This window comes from Octopus sinensis, linkage group LG6 (genome assembly GCF_006345805.1).
Source record: "Octopus sinensis linkage group LG6, ASM634580v1, whole genome shotgun sequence".
NCBI lineage: Eukaryota > Metazoa > Mollusca > Cephalopoda > Octopoda > Octopodidae > Octopus > Octopus sinensis.
Genome location: NC_043002.1, coordinates 42,753,275 through 42,776,579, shown reverse-complemented (window position 1 = coordinate 42,776,579; position 23,305 = coordinate 42,753,275). Strand labels below are relative to the sequence as shown.

The 23,305-nt window shown below is 35.7% G+C and overlaps 1 protein-coding gene across 2 annotated transcripts in view; it reads right to left on the bottom strand.

Annotated features, from left to right (window-relative positions):
• LOC115212928 (cullin-1) overlaps positions 1-23,305 on the bottom strand; it is a 121,864-nt gene that overhangs the window by 53,606 nt on the left and 44,953 nt on the right. For both annotated transcript variants that reach the window (XM_036503856.1, XM_029781760.2), the window contains 5 exons: positions 20,105-20,383; positions 16,232-16,406; positions 14,052-14,219; positions 6,056-6,197; positions 3,164-3,327 (listed from right to left, as the gene is read on the bottom strand). In XM_036503856.1, the coding sequence (XP_036359749.1) occupies positions 3,164-3,327; positions 6,056-6,197; positions 14,052-14,219; positions 16,232-16,406; positions 20,105-20,247 (792 nt within the window). In that variant the 5' untranslated portion in view covers positions 20,248-20,383. The remainder of the gene's footprint in view (positions 1-3,163; positions 3,328-6,055; positions 6,198-14,051; positions 14,220-16,231; positions 16,407-20,104; positions 20,384-23,305) is intronic.

Genomic DNA, 23,305 nt, shown 5'->3' with positions numbered 1-23,305 from the left:
CTGCCACAATAATAATAATCATGATTTCTTAAGACAGACAGAAGGCTACCCATTTTGGGAAAAGAAATAACTGAATTTAGTAACCCTAATACATGACTAGTACAATACCATCAATCCTCGAAAAGTTTAAAATCTGAAATAACCAAATACTATAAAGTATTTTGTTCAGTACTTTACCCATACAGCAGTCACTACTCTAGTAGCAGCAGCAGTAGTAGTAGTAATAGTAGAAGCAAAAGTTTTCTTCATGAGCTGAAGTGTTTAATTCTGGATATAGTTGTGTTAAGAGAGTGTGGGCTGTGTCTTAACTTTTACAGATAAGTCAGCCATGTACGGGTGATTTTTCTAAAAAAAAAAGTGGCATTTAGTAGGGTTGCAAACTTTAGCCAATCTGTACAACTTTTTGGCTGGCTGGATATTTATCTAGTGTATTTCTCTAGGGTTACTGTAACCACTTAAGCTTATATAGTATGACCACCTGAGGTAATGAACTATAATGATGAATTGAATTCTTTGAGTTTTTCTTGAAATTTTGACCAGATCATGCTGGAGAACCCCACAAAAATCTTCATAGTAAGTTGACCCAATGGTCAATGCATCCAAATTGAAGTCATATCAATTTGCTTTTACAAGCAAATAGAAATGTAATCTCACAATAGAGACACTCAATTGCAACAAGTGAATGGGTGTTTTACTTGGGTTTTTCCTTCCAATCCAAGAACAAGATTAAGAAGTACATTAATTTACAGCATGAAGACCAGCTTACTGGTTCCAGATGGTGCTCAAACATTCAATTCTTCCTTATGGATGTGAAACCTGTTCTTTACAAACTGGGTTTCTGTAATTTGGGGTATTTTGACAATTGCAGTCTTAAAAGAATAGAATATGCTTATTTGCGTCATGACATGAATGTGTTTGCTGTCTCCAAGGATCTAGCTGTATAGCCTTTATCATTTATAATCCAAGCCCACTATTGCTGCTAGTTTGGCTATATATATCAACATGATTCAAAAATCTTTAACCATGTTACTGTTATCCTGATCTCATGTTCAAGTTGGCAATACCACAAAGGTGGGTAACTAAAAGCATAGCATCATATTATCAATGCAGCTCTCACATTGATCACTTGTTCAAATACTTACTGCCTTCATCAATGGAATGCAGGCTAACCTCAAAATCAAATCTAACCTGAGAAATAACAGACTGCAATAGGTGTCAACTGTTTGAGGTGCAAGTTTATCTGGGAGGAACCAGCTAAGCATACTATGTAAATAATTATATATTATATAACAATAAGCATATCAAACTTTAATGAAACTTGATCAACTGGAGAGTATTAGATTCATATTATGTTCAATCATTCACTCACCATGTTACTTCCTTTTTCTGTTTTTCCCTTCTGGAAGCAAGTTTGAGTTAACAATATGAAAATAAACCTCATTTTGAAACAGAAACTAAAAGTATTAAATTGCTTTTTGCTATTATTGGCTACGAGTAGCCTGTAGCAGATGGTCAAAGATGGTATTTGTCATATGATAGAACAATAACTGCAAGTCAAATGTTGATATCAGCCTAACCAAGCAAAACATGACCAGCATAAATCCGATTTCCCAAGTGAAGGAGCACATTTATATAAGCCAATATTCTAAGCAATAAGGAACAGAATCACAGTGTAGTTAATTTGCTGGACTACAGACTACATACCAGTACTTCATTCAAATCTTAAAACAGTCATGAATTTGTGCCTCAGAACAAGATGTATTAACTGTCAGACAAACAAGAAATTTTGCCCGACTGACAAAAAAACTTTAGTATATCAGTTAATTAACAGAAAGAAAGGCATCCAACTACAAAAAAAAAATTTTCTTCAACATAAAGAAAAAAATCCAAACTATGGATATAATAGAGTCAAATGAAAAGTCTTAAAACATGCAGAAAATTCACCCAGGCCAATTGATCAGTCCAAGTGACACAAGCTGAAAGGAATTTGAGGCTGATCCATTAACCTGATGGAACAAATGTTGTGAATGGTTGGTTTTGAAGTGTAATAGCTAATCAGAGCACGTCTTTCAGTAGATGTATCTCAACAGAAAACAAATTTTGGTCTTTTTGGCTACACATACCAAAACCCTATGTCTCAAAAGAGTTAAAGATCACAATATAAATATACTCAAACATGTAAGGCACAGCAGTTAATGTATATTATTGATCTAATATTAAAACTTGTTTACCAGTCTCAAGTGTATTCACCATTTTAACAAACATATTCTACAGACACCTGGCACACTCCAATGACCTTAGAAGAGAGGAGCTACCTTGGAGATGCAACCATTTGAAGAATTTACATTCCATTTGTACTTGTTGTAGAATAAACAAAAACTACTTTGCCAATAAGTTAGAAAGTGAAACTGTACAAAAATTGTCTTTGTTAATATAACCATTTTTCTCAGTATTAGATCTGGCCACTTTGAATATAAACATGTAGAATATTTAGGTCATATATGGACATTTTAAGGGCTAAAGGGTTAAAGTATACAGCTCAAATTATTTCATGAGTAAAACCAAAAATGAATGAGATTACTCTGGAGACAAAGGAATTCTCTGTCATCCACTTAATAAATAATAAAGAGGCAAACTTTCTTTTTGCATAAGATCATTCAGAGGCAATATAACAAAGAAGAATTGACAATCATCCAGCTGACATTAGGTTCAATTATCAAGTGCTCCAGATATTCCCTTTCTTCACCAATGAATGAAATAAAGGACAATAAACACTAAAAGAAAAATTCAGAAAGAAACTGAGCTTCTGTGAGCATAAACCAAATCTACAAAAACCCATAAAGAGAGCAGTACAGATTTTACAGCTCCATACCTCACAATAACAAAATATCCTAAGCATTATGTAGTTAGCTAAAACTGCTTAATGGATCTATGAGCTCCAACAGAGCTGGTCAGATAGATCTATTCAATAACAAAGTATGCAGAGAGACAGTCTCACTTTCCAACTTCTTACTTTTACAGAATTATAAATAAATCAACTTTTATAACATTGTTAAACCAGTAAAAGGTTGAATGGAAAGCAAAGCACAGAATTTAATCAGCAAGCTAACATCTACAACAAAACATATATTCGATAAAATATAAAAAAGAAATGTTAAAATACCTTTTTCATATATTCAGTGACAGGATTGTGTGCTAAAAAGTCTGTACTTTCCCATGTGTAAAATCTTCCTGTGTAACTTAAGAAAGGACTTTCAAAATGTTCCTTGTATACACTCAACGTTGGACCTTTTGCCGAGGGATCATCTTCATTTAAACCAAGTGCCACTATATAAAAAGACGAAATATATGATTAATAATTTCTGAGGAATATGAAGTTGTGAATATAAAAAACAACAATGATAACTACAATAATAACAATGGGTTCCAATTTAGACACAAAGCCAATAATTTTTAAAGGAAGTGGGATTAGTTGATTTCCTTTATTCCCAGTACTTGACAGGCACTTTATTTCATCAATCTTGAAAGGATGAAGAGCAGAGTTGACCGTGGCAGGATTTGAACTCATAATGTAAAGAGCCAGAACAAATACTGTAAAGCATTTTGCACAATGCTCCAATGAGTCATTCAGTCAGCTGCTCTTATCCTGGAAATAATAATAAAGACAGAATTTCGCCTGTCTTTACATTGTGTTTGAATGCCACCGGGATCAACTTTGCCTTTCATCCTTTCAAGGTTCATGAAATAAGTACTAGTTGTGTACTGGGGTCAATGTAATCGACTAGCCACATCCCCAAAACTTCCTGGTTTTGTGCCAAAATTTGAAACCAATACTATCATCATCATCATCATCGTCAGTTGCCGCTGCCACTGCTGCAGCAGCAGTAAGCCAGTGAGCTGGTAAAATCATTAGCATGGTGGCGTTTCATCTGTCTTTACATTCTCAGTTCAAATTCTGCCTTTTGGAGCCAATGATATATGTACCAGTTAAACACTAGGACTGTTGTAACCAACTTACTCCTTTCCCATAAATTTCAGGCCTTGTGCCTTATAGCAGGAAGGATTATCATTATTGTTAGCATTATTAAATGAGAAGGAGTAGGAGATATTCAAAATGATTCTTTTTTTTAATGTGACAAGTTATATAAATTTAATCTCTGCGTAATACAATATAACTAAATTATTTTAAATTACAATAGTTTTCAAGTTATATTCAGCTTCAAAAAATGACAAAACTGTATTGTAGAAGCTTGAAAGCCAAATACAATTATCTTTTAATGGAGTTTTACAGAAATTTTTCTCCACTGACAATTTGAACATATTAAATCATCTGATCTCCCAACTATGAACAACTAAGGAAGTAGAAGATATGCTTATTTTTAAGCTTTGCAAACTAAGGAAAACAGAATATCATTGTTTCCCCTTAGAGACACAAAACTTGAACTCATAATCTCACTAACTTCATATAGAACCTTAACCCTTTTGAGACCATTATTCCCAATGAATACAAGCCTAGGCATTCAATACATATTAAAAATAATCAATAATTTTGAAAATTTTATTAAAATTACATTTTTCATTAAGCTGGTGCATTACAAACTGAAAACTAAGCTATTACATAAAACTGATGGTTTTACTTAATATTCATTTCAAATTTTGACACAAGGCCAGTAATTTCAAGGGAGGGGATAAATTGATTACAGTGACCCCAGTGCTTGACTAATATTTATTTTATTGAGCCCAAAACGATGAAGGGCCAAGTCAACCATGGCGGAATTTGAACTCAGACAGACAAAATGCTGCGAAGCATTTTGCCCAGAAAATTAAGGGATGTCAGTCTCAGCTGGGTTGGAACCAAAAGAGAAAACCCGAGAGTCAGTCAGTCTTTTTTTTAAACTTCAATGAATTTAAACATCAAACATAAAATTTAATATAAAAAAAAACACTGGCTATCATTTTTTCCAGGTAACAAGTGTACAGAAAGAAAATACTGAATAGAAAGAAGTCATAGCATTATTGCACCATAGTTGAATTGGAAAAAACACTGAGTTTCATTTTAACTTTTCAACGAACAACTAAAACAGTTACAAGAGCCTTTATATGGTCGTCTGACCTGCTAAAATAATAGCCAAATCATATTTTAGACACATTAGATAATGTAGTCATAGATGTACAAAAAAGAAAGGCACAATCATATCTGGAATGCTTTTGATTACCATCATCATCATCATCATTTAGCACATCCACTTTCCATTCTAACATGGGTTAGACAGTTTGACTGGAAATGGTAATCCAGGGAGGTATACCAGGCCCCAACTTGATTGTGACTTGGTTTCTATGGCTGAATGCCCTTCCTATTGCCAATCACTCCAAGAATGTAGTGGGTGCCTTTTATGTGTTACCAGCATGGATGCTTTTTACGTGTCACTGGTACAGGTACCTTTAATGTGCCACTGGCAAGGGTACCTTGTATGTGTCACTGACACAACTGCCTTTTATGTGTTACTGGCATGGGTGCCTTTTACGTGTCACCAGAAGAGGTGCATCTTATGGGTCACCAGCACAGATACCTTTTACGTGTCATCGGCCTGGGTGCCTTTAACATGTCACTGGCATAGGTGCCTTTTATGTGTCACCAACATTGTCCATGACAACAATTTCACTTGGGTTGATAAGTCTTCTCAAGCACAGCAAAGTGCCAAAAGTTTCAATCATTTGTCACTGTCTGCATGAGATCCAACATCGAAAGATCATGCTTTGCCACCTTATCTCATATCTTCCTCGGTCTACCCTTTCCACAGGTTCCACAGATTATATATTTGTTAAATCACATATGATCTCAGGACTAAACAGCAAGAAAATGCGGTATCACTGTATGTCCACTTTTCCATGCTAGCATCAATTGTATATAAGGGTGCACGTTGAAAAACAGACACATTATAATCAGGGTGCAAAATACATGAAAAATAAATAATAAATAAAAATAAATGAATGCATTTAACCAGGGAAATAGACTTGAGACTGAAGAAGAATAACAACAAGAAATAAAACTAACCATAACTGTTGATGACACCACTAACCAATCTGGTGTTGATAGTCTCACCATGCCTCTCCCTTTTAATAAGTGCAAGAACAGCATTAGTGACCTGCTTGTTCAATGGCTTAAACAGGTTGTCTCTCCAAGTAATTAAGGCCAACTGAAATATAAAATAAACAAAGGGATTGTGTTAATATCTAGGAAGGTACACAAATACACAGACCACATAGGAAGTATTGAGAAATCACAGAAAAAAACAAAACAACTGAAATGAAAAGGAAAAACAAGAAAATAAAATTCATTCATACAGTTTAATATTTTTAAAAAATTATTTTTTATATTCTGTATTTGTATTTTACAAAATTTAATCAAAGCAGTTAGGCAAGTATTTATGAATTTTAGAAAGACACAAATGATATTCAGTTTGAACTTCTACACAGACTACTTTCTGTAGGGAATGCATATGCAGAAAACAAAAGAACCTCAACACAGTTGCTCAACCTGCCAAATCTAAAGTGCACATTGAATATTGTAGTCCCTGATGTAGAAGCCTAGAAACCTTTGCTCATGAGTAAATTCAATCAGGACTAAAAAATACCAACATAGGTAGAGCAAATTTTAGGTCATTTTGGAGACGAAGAATCAAAGTGCCTAGTGTAAACATACGAGGAACTTTAGAATAACAAGACAAAAGGTGGACGTATAGAGAAGAAGGTAACCACTCCTATGGAGTGGAGGATCAATGTACAGAAACTGCTTGCTTGTAAGTCAATGGTTTGAACATGATGCTCAATGAGTTTTCTCCAGTCAATGAAATGGCCTTTATGTTTTTTAGGATGTTGTTATTGTGTAGACCCAGGTTAGCACTGATCCAGCAATCTTGTGGTATTGCAGGTAGGGGGAAAAACGAAGAGGCCTCATCTTCCAAGTTATATTATGTCTCCATCTAGTCAAAGACCTTACTTCACAATTCAACAAGCCACAAATCATATGCAGTCCAGTTTGATAACCTACATATATTGCATGCTTTCTGTCCAGTCTATTAATGTATGCCTACAGATTCTAGTGTGGCTGAATTTGCTGAGAGCATGACGTTTGTTGTTCCTCAGCATTTATTGTTAGTGGCATAATCCTAGCACAGAGTTTGCCATGTAGCACCTATTTCTATATGTGTTCCTTATGCATATCCACATCATGTGAGAGAGATAATGTTTTTAGAATGATGTAGTAGTAGTGATCTGGAGAGTTGCATATGTGTCTCCATATTTTTTTTTTATTATAATGTAGTGACAGAGTGCAAGAACAAGCTGTGCCACAGGTGGTTTCATTTTTAGCACTTCAGCTTTGTTGCACATGTAATCAATGGGTGTGGTGAATTACTCTGTGTTTTTTGTAATTTATAATAATTTGTGGTGGAGACATTGGGAACAGAAGTAGGACTAGTATAGTTCATTATGGACGTAATATATTGCTTGTATGTCATTGATATTGATACCAAATGTGACATCTGACTGCTCTAAAGATGTTTATGCTGTTGTGTCTTTATAGCTTTTCTAAATAATTTGGTGTCATTCTGCTTCTTTACTATGCCTTTAATGTGTATTGTGAATGCCATGGATGAGTTGTATGTAATTCCTGCTATTTTTTATCTTCTCTTTGTATGTAATATGTTTATGTTGTTGAGTATAAGAGTTAGTGATATTTGATGAATTCTATGATACTGGTAGTAAGGAGAAAGACAGTAAACTTGATAGGAACTATTTTAAGTCTGTTTGTTGTTGAGTCAGATTGCTAGGTGGTCAAGTGTCAGAGTAATTGGACAGAAGTGTCTGAAGAACAGTTGAAGGATGTGAATGTAACATCACTTGCATATGAGGCTGTCTGTAATGTATGTAAGTGTGGGAAGGTCATGTAGGTATAAATTTTTTAAAAATAAAATGACAGATCCCTGTAGTATACTTTTCAGAAAATTGCAGGTTCTTTAAGTGTTCTTATACACCACAATGATGGCGCAGTGCCTAATGATTAGAATGAGACACCGGATTCAATTCCTAGACTAGGTGGTGTGTTGTGTTCGTGAGCAAAACACTTCATTTCATGTTGCTCTGCCATCACATGGACAGCTGACATGTAGTACATCATGCACTTGTTCAGGCAACATTGATTTGATGGAAGGAGTGAGCTCATGTACAGCACAAAGATTTGATCATAGTAAACAAATCATTTGTGCAGGTTGTTCAACAAGGAATATCAAAACCAGTCTTTCTCAGACAACAAGTGACTACTCCCATCAAACACTACAAAGGCTTGGTAGCTTGAGAGGAAGATTGCTCATCAACATTTCATGTTTAAGGCGAGGGGAATATTTTTTCAAATGAATGGATAGCAGGGAATGGAGTCAAAAGTTTTACTGATGTCAATAGTAGTTAGAACGAACTGTTACAGATCTGTAAAAAAATACTTCCAATCAAAAATATTCAATAACAAATTATTAATCAGTAGTTTAATAATTGACATGATAGTAATTTTTTACGAATTATTCTATCAAAGTATTGCAACAGAACCATCCTAGCATATTTCAAGGAGACTGTGCTATTAATACTACAGTTACTGCTTGTGACTCAAGTATGAGTAAGAGCGAGCAATGATGCATAACTGCTGTTACTACGATAGTAATCATTGAATATATCAAACCTTTGCCAGTTTTTATAATATTATTATTTGAGTGGTGAGATAGCATAGTTGTTAAAATGTTGACAAAAATACTCTGCAATATTTCTTGTGATTCACATTGAGTTCAAATTCTGCCAAAGTTGACACAATAAGTACCTGCTGATCACTGGGGTTGATGTAATTGACTAATGTCCTCTCTTTAAAATTCTGGCCTTGGGCCAAAATTTGAAACCATTCAGGTAGCAAACTGACAGAATCATTGGCAAGTCAGACAAAATGCTTAGCAACATTCCTTCAGCCACTTTATATTCAAAGTTCAAATTCCATCAAGGCTGACTGGTTTCATCCTTCCTGAGTCAAAGAAATTAGTTCCAGTTGAACACAGCGATCAATATTATCAACTAACTACTTCCCCTAAAATTGCTGGCTTTGAGCCAAAATTCGAAACTATTATTGTTGTTGTTATTATTATTATTATTATTGAGTGAGAGAGTCGTGTATGCCATCTAAGTGACACTGAGGTAAAATATAAGACCAGTATACCCACCATGAGATAATCAACTATAATAATACTCGTGTTTATGAATGAGAACGGAAGGGGTGAAAGATGAATATGGAAGGAAGGAGTGACGTCATAATTGGTAGTGGGATGATGAAAATTGTACGCTGAAAAAATAATGGGATGGTTCATCTTTGTTCACTTAGTATTTGGGTTTACTTTTTGATTTGGTTGAATCTTGTTGTTTTCTTTTTTTTGTTGGTCAGTTATTTTTTGCATTTTGACAGAAAAAAGTCATTCCAAAAATTGTTTTTTAATATAAGCATGCCCAAACAAGTCGAATGCTTACACAGAGCAAGTTTTACAGCCACATCATCCAAACCAATTGGGTGAAACCAAGATTAGCTGCAAGTATATATATATATATATATATATATATATACTAGCAGTTTAGCCCAGAGTTGCCCAGGATTAAGTTAGGATTATTGAGCTAATCAAGCACTTTGTTTCAAACCAAACTAAGTTACACTGACATCAAATTTGAGTGAAATCCATTGAAATTGGTAAGCATCTGGCTAAGAATGGGTTGCAGACAATTTGATTGGGAAATCCCATGAGGAATCAGTTTATCGATTTTTCCACTCATCGATTGTATTAATTTAAAGCATTCAAAGATCCCATAAGTCCTAAGCAACGCCCGCATAAAGTTTGAACAAAATACATCTAAATTGGTAAAAGTTATTGCTGAAAATGGGGTGCAGCCAATTTTAGTGGGAAATCCTATAAGGAATCAGTTTATTAATTTTTCACCCCAAAAAGGACTTAACTGAACACAACATTGCTGATTCAAAAAAATCTATATTTAGGAGGAATTTCGACTGTTTTTCGTGGTCTGCTACCACAAAAGCCCCTTTATAGGATCCAATTAGCTCAAGATATCATCAGGAGGAACCACATCCGGTTTCGGCCCCTACTCCTCTACCGTTTTGACGTGGCGGGGCCCCACCTTTTGGAGGTATCTCCAGCTCTAGTGTTGGGTGCATATACCCAACCCAGTTCTGCAGAATCAGTGTCACAACGGGAATGCATGGGCTGGGAGTGATCAGGTTGCACATGCTGGCCCTTTCAAAGCCCCCCCCCTCCCCTCATCATCTAACTCCCTTGGCCCATGGGTTGGGAACCCTTCCAGCAAGGAAAATATAACACCCAAAAGGGCTCCTGATCCTCTGTGTCAGAAGAGGTTATGTTCAGATCACAACTAAGCCTTAACCTAAGCCTAAGCTAAGGGGGCTCGGGAGCCTCTAAAAGGCAGCGACTAATCCCAATCTAGTCCTAAACCCTCCTAGGGGTACTATCAGTCAAAGCTGCATCAAAAATCTACTAAATCAACTCATAAGGCTTTGGTCAGCCCAAGGCTATAGTAGAAGACACTTGCCCAAAGTGTCATGCAGTCAGACGGAACCTGGAACCATGTTGTTAGGAAGCGAGCGTCTTACCACACAGCCACACTTCTTACCACAATGATTTAAGGATGGTGATCAAAACACCCATGTTTCCAAAGGTGAATTATCCAAACCCCAAAGAATTCCTCTCAACACATGACTATGATGCTCCCCCACTACTCCTGCTCGTGATCAAAGGTGCACATATTGTCAGCCACAAACGGACATGCTCAACTGGCTATGGTCAAACAACTGAGAAACAAATCTGTGGTATTGAGCAGAATATTTGCTGTAGCCCATCTTTTATACCAAGACAAAACAATGTACATGATAAAACTTTCAATTATTATTATTATTATTATTATTATATTATTATTATTATTATTATTATTATTATTATCCTCATTATAATTTCAGGTCACTTGAGAGTATTACTGATAATCTAGTACCAGTCACATATTCGTTTGCTGAGGAGGAGGATTTTTGAGCATCCAGCAGAATGAAAAACAAGACTGGTCAAAGGGCAAATGAACTCAGGTAAGTCAATGGCCATACAATATTGTGCAATGGTTAGTGGCATGTTTACATTTCAATCAAATGAAGCATGAAGGAAATAAGTAACCATCTCCACAGCTTTGAAGTTGGTAGCAGCTGGCCAGTGGTGGCAACATGCCTTCATGTATGGCTAGAAGCCATGATGCAGAGCAAATATCTGGAATGATGTTTTATGGACTGGACGCTTACCAAGTAAGATGGTTTGAGACACTTTGACAATCTTCTACATTCTCATACAAGTACAGTTGTCCTATCTTTATCCTGCCGCTGGGCAAGAGAATGTGTCTGATTTGCATGCTGCTCTTTCTTATCATCATCATCATCATAATAATTCAACATTTGTTTATCATGCTGGCATGGATTGGACAGTTTGAAAGGAGCTAGCCAGATGGATGCCCTTCCTAACACCAACCACTTTACAGAGTTACTGGATGCTTTTACACAGCACCAGCATGGGTACTCTTACGTGTTATCAGCACAGGTGCTCTTATGTGGGACTGGCATGGGTGCTTTTTATGAGACACTGGCACCCACAAGCTCACAAAAAAAGAAACCCTTGCACCAGTCTAGTATCAATGTCTGGTGAGTAAGAGTGTATGACACAAACCTTGAACTAAGAATCAAATAGTCATGTTGCAGTAGTCAGGGTATTTCACACATCTGTAACAATGAAATACTGCTACTTCCATAGTTTCAGGCTCATGGAAGTTGGGGAATTAGACATTTGCAACAGTGAAGTACTCCACTTTCATAACTTGTAGCACATGGAAGCATGGAAGGTGTAGTATAAGCAAGAACAGTCATGATTCTCTGGTCCCCTGCATGGATATGTCCTCTGGTTCAGTGAAGAATGATTGAAGCTAGTGTCTTCATTGATCACCAATGGACAAACCTGATAACTTTAGACATCAACTTCTGTTCTTTTACTCATTTGTTTATTTAGGTAATTGCAAGGGTATGAAATTTAACAGTTGCAGCAGCAGAAGCAGAATTCTCTAACTGATTTTGATTGTTATACAAAGCTACTTTAATTAATATTAAGTAAACTGCAGTAAGATATTAGAAATTTTTAGAACACAAAAAGAAAAAGCAATAAGAATGAGGAAACACACTTCCACCTAAAAGAAAATGTAACAAAATTGGTATATGTAGGGAACATTTTGGTGCAGAATGGTGACAGAAAGGATTTTTGAGGTCTTCTTTTAAGACAATGAAAGTAGTGCAATTAAATGGTTTCAAGAAATTGTAAACTATGTCAGAAATGAAGTTCAGAATAAATGACATCGTATGCGGATAAACTCAAGTTAATGGCATTAGACAGAAAATGCCAGATACACACTACTAATATCATCTTACATTTGCACAATGACCATTGATAAATCATAAGACTGGAGTTCACGACCAGCATTTGGGAACAAACAACTTCACATATTTTATCAGAGCTGTGGTCATCCATACATATAGACATGTCTTTTGCAGGTGCCAGTGCCACATAAAATGCACTCGTGCCATTGTCATGTAAAATACTTTCTCATGCCTGTGTTGCAAGAATGCACCCATGCCAGTGACATATAAAATAAAGCATCCAGCACACTCTCTAAAGTAGTTGTCATTAGGAAGGGTACCCTATCTTAGAAACCATGCCAAAACATACAATTGGAATCTGCACCACTCCCCAGTTGGCCAGCTCCTGTCAAACTGTACAGTCCATGCCAGCATGGAAAAAGGGTGTTAAACAATGATGATGAAATTGATGGAAACAATAAATATAAATTTGGGAATTGATAACTTTACATAGTTACAAGAGCATGGAAACTTAATAAAGATTGAATTTAATTAGTGAAACAATACAAAAGAACAGGATTACAAACTGCTCATGAATTGTTTGTTAAATGATATAATAATTAAAACACTTTTAAGTAACAAACCAATATACTAAGTGCATCATTATTGTTGTTACTTTCGATTTTATTTCTGTAAAGAGAGGGGCAGATGTGTTTGTGTGGTTAGAAGTTTGCTTCTGAACCACATGGTTTTGGGTTCAGTACCTCTGCATGGTACCTTGGGCCGGTGTCTTCTACAATAGCCCTGGGTTAATTAAAGCCTTGTGAGTGGATTTGGTAGATAGAAACTGAAAGAAATCTGTGTGTACATGTGCACACGCATGTTTGTGTCTTAACAACAGGTGATAGCTATAAATGTGAGTCACTGATATATAAGCAGTGTTGCAGTGTCATTCATTCCCAACATTCTGTGAAAAAATGTCTGGCCATGGACAAGTACTTTGTTTGAAAACAGGTAAGGGTTAGCAATAGGAAGGGCATCTGGCTGTAGAAAAATCTGCCTCAATAAACTCCATCCAACCCATGCAAGCTAGAAAAAGTGGATGGTAAATCAAAGAGGATGAAACTATTTAATCTTTTAAGAACTTTCACCTGATGGTTTTCTTTTCAATTGAAAATGATTATCCTAAGTACCTTATATTTTTTAATATTAGCAATTTTTCATAACATTTGAAATTTTGTTTGTTTTTACAAAGGGTACCAAGGGATACATTGGATACCTTAGTGCAGAAGTCCATTCTGCTGCAAGCATTCAAGCCAGATCTCCTATTTAAGAATACCCCTTCTCTTCTTCCCACCCATCTCAGAAGGGTGATGCACAGTGCCCTACCCGATTAGCTACAAAAGAAAACAAAAAAGCCCAGTTAAACAGCTGATCCAAGTGAAATGGTCAATGTAGAGTGATAATACAAAATTGTAACTAAAAGTGAGGTATTTATTGTCAACAAAGTGTTTGTGAAAAATAAAAATAAAATGGAAAGCCTAACATTTGCAATACTTACAGAATAAATTTCATAAATTCCTTTAGTTCCTTCATCACATTCTCGACGAACCCAATGTCGATTTAGATAGGCACAAACACCATTCAAAACTTTACTTGAGAATTGATAATCTTCCCATTGTTTGGTATAGAACTTTAAGACATTTTCATCAAGCAAGTCTTTGCTGTCCTGTAAAGTACAGCAATTGAAATATTTCAGATGACAAACAACAAGAATTAAGAAAAAAACAATCATTGCTGGTTCAATAAATATGAAAGTTTTTTTTTGTTTTTGCTTTTGCAGTGAAAGAGAATAAGATGAAAAGGGAATAATAATATATGAAATATTGAATCTAACTGGATATTTAACCCTTTAGTGTTTAAACCAGCCATACCCAGCCAAAATTTTCTACATGCTTTATGTTCAAGCTGGCCTCTCACACCTATTTTACAATGTCATTCAAAAAATAAATTACCATATCATCAAACTCTTGAAGATACAAGATAATGCATGATTAATTCAAGACAATGTGAATAAATATAAATTATTTTTAACAGAGTATTCTGAATGCTAAAAGGTTAATGTTGTAACATCAGTAGAAAACCTCTTACTTAAACTAATATTTGCACAACCATCCATTATACACCAGCATCCACTTTAGACAATGAAGCAGATTAAAAAGTGTATGTTCCTTTACACTCTGAGTTGAAATTCTTTTTAGATTGACTTTCCTTTCATCTTTGGAGAGTAGAGAGATAAAATAAATACCAACCAAGAACCCAACTAAATCTATTCAACAAAATTCTCTCCTATAATTCATGACAATGTGTCTATGCCAGAAATAAATATTAATTTAAAAACAAAAAGGATGAAAATGTGGCTAAGTTATATACTGTTACATACCACAAAGTCATGTAGTTTTGTTGAAGACTGAACAAAAATGAGAAGTGGGATGAAATGTGACAAGGCAATACCATATTTGATGGTATATAAGATGTGCCTTTAAGGGGGAAAAAAGCCATCTCAAAAAGGGAAAAAAATCACCCCAGGACATATATGCAAAGTTGGACCTATATCACATCTTTTAATGCACAGAAAACGTCTTTTACATGAATAAGCACTGCTGAGATCAAGGTGCATCTAATATACCCATGTGATTACCACTGGATATGGTACATTAGCAGACGGAAACTGAAAGAAGCCTGTCTATATATATATATATTATATATATATATATATATATATATGTGTGTGTGTGTGTGTGGAGGTATATATATATATATATATATGTGTGTGTGTGTGTGTGTGTGGAGGTGCAATGGCCCAGTGAATAGGGCAGCGGACTCGCGGTCGTAAGATCGCGGTTTCGATTCCCAGACCGGGCGTTGTGTGTGTTTATTGAGCGAAAAACACCTAAAAAAGCTCCACAAGGCTCCGGCAGGGGGTGGCGATCCCTGCTGTACTCTTTCGCTGCAACTTTCTCTCACTCTTTCTTCTGTTGGCCTGCTCGCTTAGCCAGCGGGGTGGCGTCATTCGAAGGCTAAAACAATGCGAACGCATTGTGACCAGCGATGTGTAGCAACATCTGATAGCCTGGTCGGTCATGTGATCACATGATATATATATATATATATATATATATATATATATATATATATATATATATGTGTGTGTGTGTGTGTGTGTGTGTGTGTGTGTGTGCGTATAGGTTTGTGTGTCTGTGTTTGTCCCCCCAACATCGCTTGACAACCGATGCTGGTGTGTTTACGTACCCGTAACTTAGCGGTTCAGCAAAAGTGACCGATAGAATAAGTACTAGGCTTACAAAGAATAAGTCCTGGGGTCAATTTGCTCAACTAAAGGCGGTGCTCCAGCATGGCCACAGTCAAATGACTGAAACAAGTAAAAGAGTAAAAGAGTATATTACTTTTTCTAATAAATAAACAAAATTTTTCAACTCAAAATAACCTTATTTGGAAGAATTTTTCTCATATGTGTGTATGTGTGCATGCATGCATGCATGCACATATAAAATACACTGTAGTTTCATTTTATTCCCATTTGTCTGTTAGTAAAGATTTACTTCTCAAAAAAAATATTCATCTTCTATTTTTGTCATTAATTTAAATATCTGCTGCCTTAAAAAGTTTGGAAGTATCTTTCTCTAGAATCCGAATAATGAATATTAGATGACTACTTACCTTTAACAATTTAACTAAGTAACTTTTCAGATATTCTTTCAATCGTTTGTAAAGTTCCAAGCCAACGAATTGTGCACCTCCAGTTGGCTGCTTAACTCTTTTGCCAGTTAGTGTTCTGGGCTGCTGTCCCTGGCTGGTATTTTGCTGAACACTAGTACAGTAGTTATATACATGGCTTAAACAAGTCAAGGAAAAACAAATGAAGTTCAGCATCACTTAGTAAATCAAATGTAATCAAACCTGATAGCAACAGAATGCGATAAAACATATCAAGAAGATAAAATGCATTAAGGAGATACAAATATTCAAAGACAGCAGGAAATAAAGAGAAACACAATGTAACAAGCACCAGGTGCATGTTACTTTTCAAAAAAATCTCATTTTTAAGCATATTACACTTTTTTTTTAAGCATATTACATATTAAGCATATTGGTTTGAAATTTTGACACTAGGTCAACAAGTTTGAAGGTGTGGGTAGGTTGATTACATCGACCCCAGTGCTCAACTGGTACTTACTTTATCAACCCCGAGAGGATTAAAAGCCAAAGTTGACCTCGGCAGAATTTTAACTAAGAACATAAAGATGGACAGAATGCCGCTAAGCATTTTGTTCGGCATGCTAACATTTCTTATTTCTTTACTGCCCACAAGGAGCTACACATACGAGACAAACAAGGACAGACAAATGGATTAAGTCAATTGTATCAACCCCAGTGTGTAACTGGTACTTATTTAATCGACCTCGAAAGGATGAAAGGCAAAGTCGACCTCAGCAGAATTTGAACTCAGAACGTAACAGCAGACGAAATACCACTAAGCATTTCACCCGGCGTGCTAACGTTTCTGCCAGCTTGCCACCTTAGACTGTCAGCTTACTATTACTTCCCAACTTGATCATAATATGACAGCCTGTATCATAGAGTTGATATTTTGCTTTTATTACTCTAGTAAAAATCCATTACTGATTCCTTCATCATTGATCTGGGGTATCATGGTACAGTCAATCGTGAACCAAGTTATGCTTATTTAGGATTGATTTCTGATAACACAGGTTGGTAATCAGTCAAATATTCTGCTTGTACCAGAAAAATGTGCCCAAGTGGCCACCCACAATGTTCAGCTACCTAGAATGCATTGATCATTGGTAGTGTTTACATGACTATGTTGCAAGGCTGCATTTTTTTTTCATACAGATTTACATACTCCTACTCATCAACATGGGAACAATGAACAGGAAAAATATAGACACCTGATACTAACAAATGACGTAGATAAGTGTGTTCTCAACAAGAACAGATAGAAATGATCTAGAAAGTACATGATGGCAGAAGCTTTACTACAATGAGCGGCAAGTTTGATGTCAATGAATCTACTATTTGTTCCACTTAGTTAATGCAGGGAGATGATTCATTTAACATTTTCTTTTTTAAATCAAATCCTAACATTTTGAAAACAACAAAATACTTTAATGTTGCTACACACAACTATAACTGTTAAGTATGGGATCTGATCAAAAACATGACAATCTCCCTCATACTGGCACTACAGAAAAAAAAAGAACAACCGGTCAACTCTGTAAAGTATTTGGTGTTAGGATGGGCATCCAACAAAGCCAAAAATGAAACTTATGCACAAGATGTAATCCCCTGACTCATCAAGAAGGACTGCAATGACTTGCCTAACTCATAAAAACACGGAAAGTGGACACAAAATGATGATGATGATGGTGGTGATAGTGGTGATGGTGGTGGGTGTGTGAGAGAGAGAGAGAGAAAGAGTATACAAATAAATATTCATGTTCATACATTCTTCTTTTTCTCTACTTTTATTGGCTTCAGTCAGTGGACTATTGCCATCCTGGACACAACTTTCAAGAGCAATTATATATCTATGGCTCCCAACACTTTTGGGAGAGCAGTAATTCCAAATAAGAAATGGCTCAACCACTAAGACCTGTCCTACCAATGCCAGAACAGAAAGCAGATATGAAATCATGATGATGATGGACCTTAGTACTTTTTCTAGTGCATATTTTACCTCTTCTCAGAAGAAACAAAATAGAAAATGTTTTATTAATATCTCCTCAACTATTTAAATTTTTTTTACAACCATTTAAGAGAAAGTTTTATTTTTATTTTTAGTTTTCTTAACCCTTTACCTAGGTAAAAAATTTTGCGTAAGTTGGTCTTAAACATCCATACTTGTTTACAGATTTATAGTAAGTCCTTGTTTCATACATTCTGAATAATAAAGCATTTATTTCATTAGTCCCAAGTTACTCAAGTTGTTGGAGAAAACTGGCAATGTGTATCATATATGATGCACAGAAGCCAGGGAAATATGCCCTGTGTATAACATATACTACACAGGATAGGCAAAGAGTTAAGCGACTGTTTTTACACCTTGATGTCTTTTCTACTGCTAGCTAATAAACTCTTAAGAATAAATTCACAAGGGTCCTTGATTTAATGGGTTTTGTTTTTCTTTATAAAAATAAAAAAAATTTTTTTAATAATTTTGCTTATTTTTAACTTTTCACTTTGAATATAAATTCAATAGACAATACACAGAAAAGTGAAAAATAAGCAAAAGCCATACTTTGAAATAATTTGATAAATTATTAAAATGGATAGAAAATGAGAAATATTTCTTTTAAAGTATTGAATTATTCACTGGTCAACAGTTCACATGGAATGTCAATTATTTTCAGTCAGGTTTAGAATGAAATAAATAGAAAAAAGTATTTAAAAATCTAATGTAATGTTAGTTTGTAACCACAGCTGATGGAACAGTAAATTACAAAGAGAAATGCCTATAAGTAGCATATACTAAATGACAAAAGCATTCAGTAGAGGTAGTAGCTCATAGAGCTGGACTTTACTCAGTGTTCAGTCATGTTAATCATCGTCATCATTAGTTTTGATCTCTACTTTTACAAGTTTGTATGGCTCAGATAGTATTGAGACAGATTTTCTATGGCTAGATGCTATTCTTGTCATTAACCCATACCAGTTTACAAGCATAGTAATATTGACCAGACATGTGTTTCTAGAGGACAATGATTTCAACCATCACATGATGTCAAGAAGTGCATGTGCAAAAACACACAGACACACACACGTATAGAAAGGGCTTCTTTCAGTTTCCAACAACCAAATCCATTCACAAGGCTTTGGCTGGCCTGAGGATATAGCAGAAGACACTTGCCTAAGGTGCCACACAGTAGGACTGTCTCCAAGACCATACAGTTGGAAAGCAAACTTCTTAACTACACTATGGCTGTGCCTACAAAGTGGAATAGAAATTAATCTCTTAGTAAATGCTCAGGTCAATCAGAGGAAACATTCTCAGAAAACCTGGCACTTAACTGTTTGCGAACTGAGACACATGACATTTAAATATCCTGCACCAGAGCCTCAACAAAAACATTTGAAGGAGATATATACTCATGACTCTTGAATTGATAACATTGTTTTTTGGCTGGTTTGAATGTTTGAGTTGAATCTATTTAACATGTAATAGAATACCATGCTCCTTTCTATTCCCAAGATAACAAACTCTACCCTTAAAACACATACATTTATCAAACTGGCACCAATAAAATGTAGCTGGACCTTACTGCCACCAATAAAATGTAGCTATACCATATTGCTGCCAATAAAATATAGCTATCTTTCAGGGAGTTCCTGGAATATAAAAACAGATGATTGATGAATTAGATTAGACAAAAAAAAAATTTGTTATATACATATTAATAATTAAAAATAAAAGTTTCTAATAAGAAGGTTATGGTTTATACAAGGTATCAAGAGCAGAAATTTGCAGACATCCATCAATGGAACCAAAACATTATTATTCAAAGAAAAGGATACGTATATAATTGAATATATCGACTTTTTGCCATATTTTCTCGCCTGTATATCTGCTCAATACCCTCCTTGAGATCATCCCAGATTTGATCCAAACCTGTTGGCCGGAGTCCGTGAGGATTGTGATTTTTAGTAATGCCAGACATTTTGAAAATAGAAATGTGGACGAAAAAAATGTGTTTCTAGTGCTAACAGGCACAAAGTCACAAACAGAGTGGTCAGCAACTCTGGGGTTATTTCTAAGAAAGTTTACACACTTTAGTATATGGCATTGCTGTAAACCTGAATAAAAGAAAAGACAAAAAGTATTTTTTAGAATTTCCAAAATGTATTCATCAAACAATATTCAACATTCAAAAGGCAAAAAGACTTTTTCATTTAAGACAACAGAACTGACTACACAGTGAACGCAGAAAACTCAACCAGAATATAAAGAACATATATAATTCAGGAAGAAAAATAGAAACCTCTGATGAACTCTCACTAATTTGCAAATACATGTATGAATGGGTGGTAAGTGAAGCTCACATAATTATTTTATTCATTATGATAGAAACAAAGAATCAATTAATGTCAAACAGGAACGGGTGACAACTTCAACGCAATTGTGATCAAAGATGGTAGTGGTTGAGTGAAATGTAAAGAAAAAAATAAAACTTTAGAGGAATCAATGAAAGAGGGAAAAAAGGGTGATCTTTTCCACTCTAGGCACAAGGTCCAAAATTTTTAGGAAGGGGAGGGAGTCGATTAGATTGACCCCAGAATACAACTGGTACTTAATTTATCGACTCCGAAAGGATGAAAGGCAAAGTCGACCTTGGCGGATTTTGAACTCAGAACGTAAAGACAAATGAAATACTGCTAAGCCTCTCACCCGGTATGCTAACATTTCTTATTACTTTATTGCCCACAAGGGGCTAAACATAGAGGGGACAAACAAGGACACACAAACGGATTAAGTCGATTACATCGACCCCAGTGTGTGACTGGTACTTAATTTATCGACCCCGAAAAGATGAAAGGCAAAGTCAACCTTGGTGGAATTTGAACTCAGAACGTAAAGACAAACGAAATACTGCTAAGCCTCTCACCCGGTATGCTAATGTTTCTGCCAGCTCGCCACCTTGAGGAAGGGGTGATCAAGACAAAGATGTAGTCAGATATTCTGATTCTATATTAAGAAAGCTAAAGTATAGGCCAGTTAAAAGTGAGATCTGTAATGTAAGTAAATTGCTATGCTGTTAAATTAATGCAAACAGCTAACAAGTCAACCTTACAAATTAGCTACTTTGAAAATTAAGAATGATACACTGAAAATAACAATGAATACATGATAAATGGTAATTGGAAAGCAATGCAACTATTTCTTTCTTTTCAACAACTACCACAGCTCATTGCTCACACTATTTATAGTGTGGCCTTTACATAAGCAACTAATCTTAGAACTGGTTCAAAGACTTAACCCTTTTGCATTTATACTGGTCATAGCTAACTGACTAGATCAGGCCTCTCACACCTACACTACATTGTCATTCTAAAAATAAACAATTGCATCATCAAAATCTCAAAGCTATGAGATAATGCCTGATTAATGTGAATAAATAATCTGAATGCTAAAGAGTTAAAGATACCATATTTCTAAAAGAGCTTTGGGTAGTGAAAAACAAACATGTCTGTTCATCAGGAGAAGTATATCAGTCATATATACAGCAAATATTGTACAAAGAAAGTATGGACAGATAGCATGTAACGTAGTTAAACCCATGTTTGAAAATGCAAAATTTCACATCATTTTAGAGAAGAATTTGCAACCCAGTTAACTATTTATCAATGGTCTTTTCTGCTCTTTTAACTTTTTGTTGTGTATTGAACTCCTAATCAATATATAACAAATGTTGTACACTTGTTTAAATAATTAAAAACCTCCAGTCATATGGCTTGCACAAGTTTTATGTGAACTTGTCTGGTTTTTGTGTCGGTGGCACATAAAAACACCTTCCGAAGACCCGGCAAGACTAGTCAGTCCACCTGTGCATACCTTCCTTCTTGTGACACTTGTGAAGACCGGTTGAGGCAAGTGAAAATCAAATCAAATCAAATCAAAATAGACAAAATAGATGAACATCAATGGAATTTGTATCTTGTGGTACCAGTGCCTGTGGCACACAAGAAATCCATCAGTGCTGTAGTCAGTGCGGTGGGCACATGACAAACACCATCCGATCGTGGCCGTTCGCCAGCCTCATCTAGCACCTGTGTCGGTGGCACATAAAAACACCATCCGAAGACCCGGCAAGACTAGTCAGGCCATAACCCATGGCCCCTACCTGGGACGTAGTCAGTCCACCTGTGCATACCTTCCTTCTTGTGACACTTGTGAAGACCTGTTGAGGCAAGTGAAAATCAAAACAAATCAAAATAGATGAACATCAATGGAATTTGTATCTTTGTGGTACCAGTGCCGGTGGCACGTGGCACACAAGAAAACCATCCGAACGTGGCCGTAGCCAGTACCGTCTGGCACCTGTGTCGGTGGCACATAAAATCACCCACTACACTCTCGGAGTGGTTGGCGTTAGGAAGGGCATCCAGCTGTAGAAACACTGCCAGATCTGACTGGACTGGTGCAGCTTTCGGGCTCCCCAGACCCCAGTTGAACCGTCCAACCCATGCTAGCATGGAAAGCGGACGTTAAATGATGATGATGATGATGATGATGATATATTACAATTAAAATAAACAGCAATACAGTTGATTCCATCACTACAAGATTACGGTTGTTGTTACCCCTTCTCATACATTCTGCTGTTGGTTGTGCTTCCACTATGGCAAGATAAAAGTTCACAGTTTACAGCTATTTGATCCTTGTTCCTATACCTGTGCTAAGCAAATAACAAGACTTGAGACTTCACTCCTGGTTTTTTTGGGGTATTTTTAAGCTTTGCAGCCAAATTTAGGACCAAGTGCATCTGTAAACTTTTGCACACAAACTTAGTTCTCATTGCAGAATCAATGGAATAAGCCGTAAGATAAGTTCAAAATCTAGAAATAAGGTCAAGTATCAAAATGTCTGCATTAACTCTTTAGTATTCAGGTTATTCTGTCAAATGTAATGTTTGTTTATTTACACTGTTTTAAATTAATTATGCACTATCTCATAGCTTTGAGATTTCAATGGTGTGGTTGTTTAGTTTTAGAATGAAA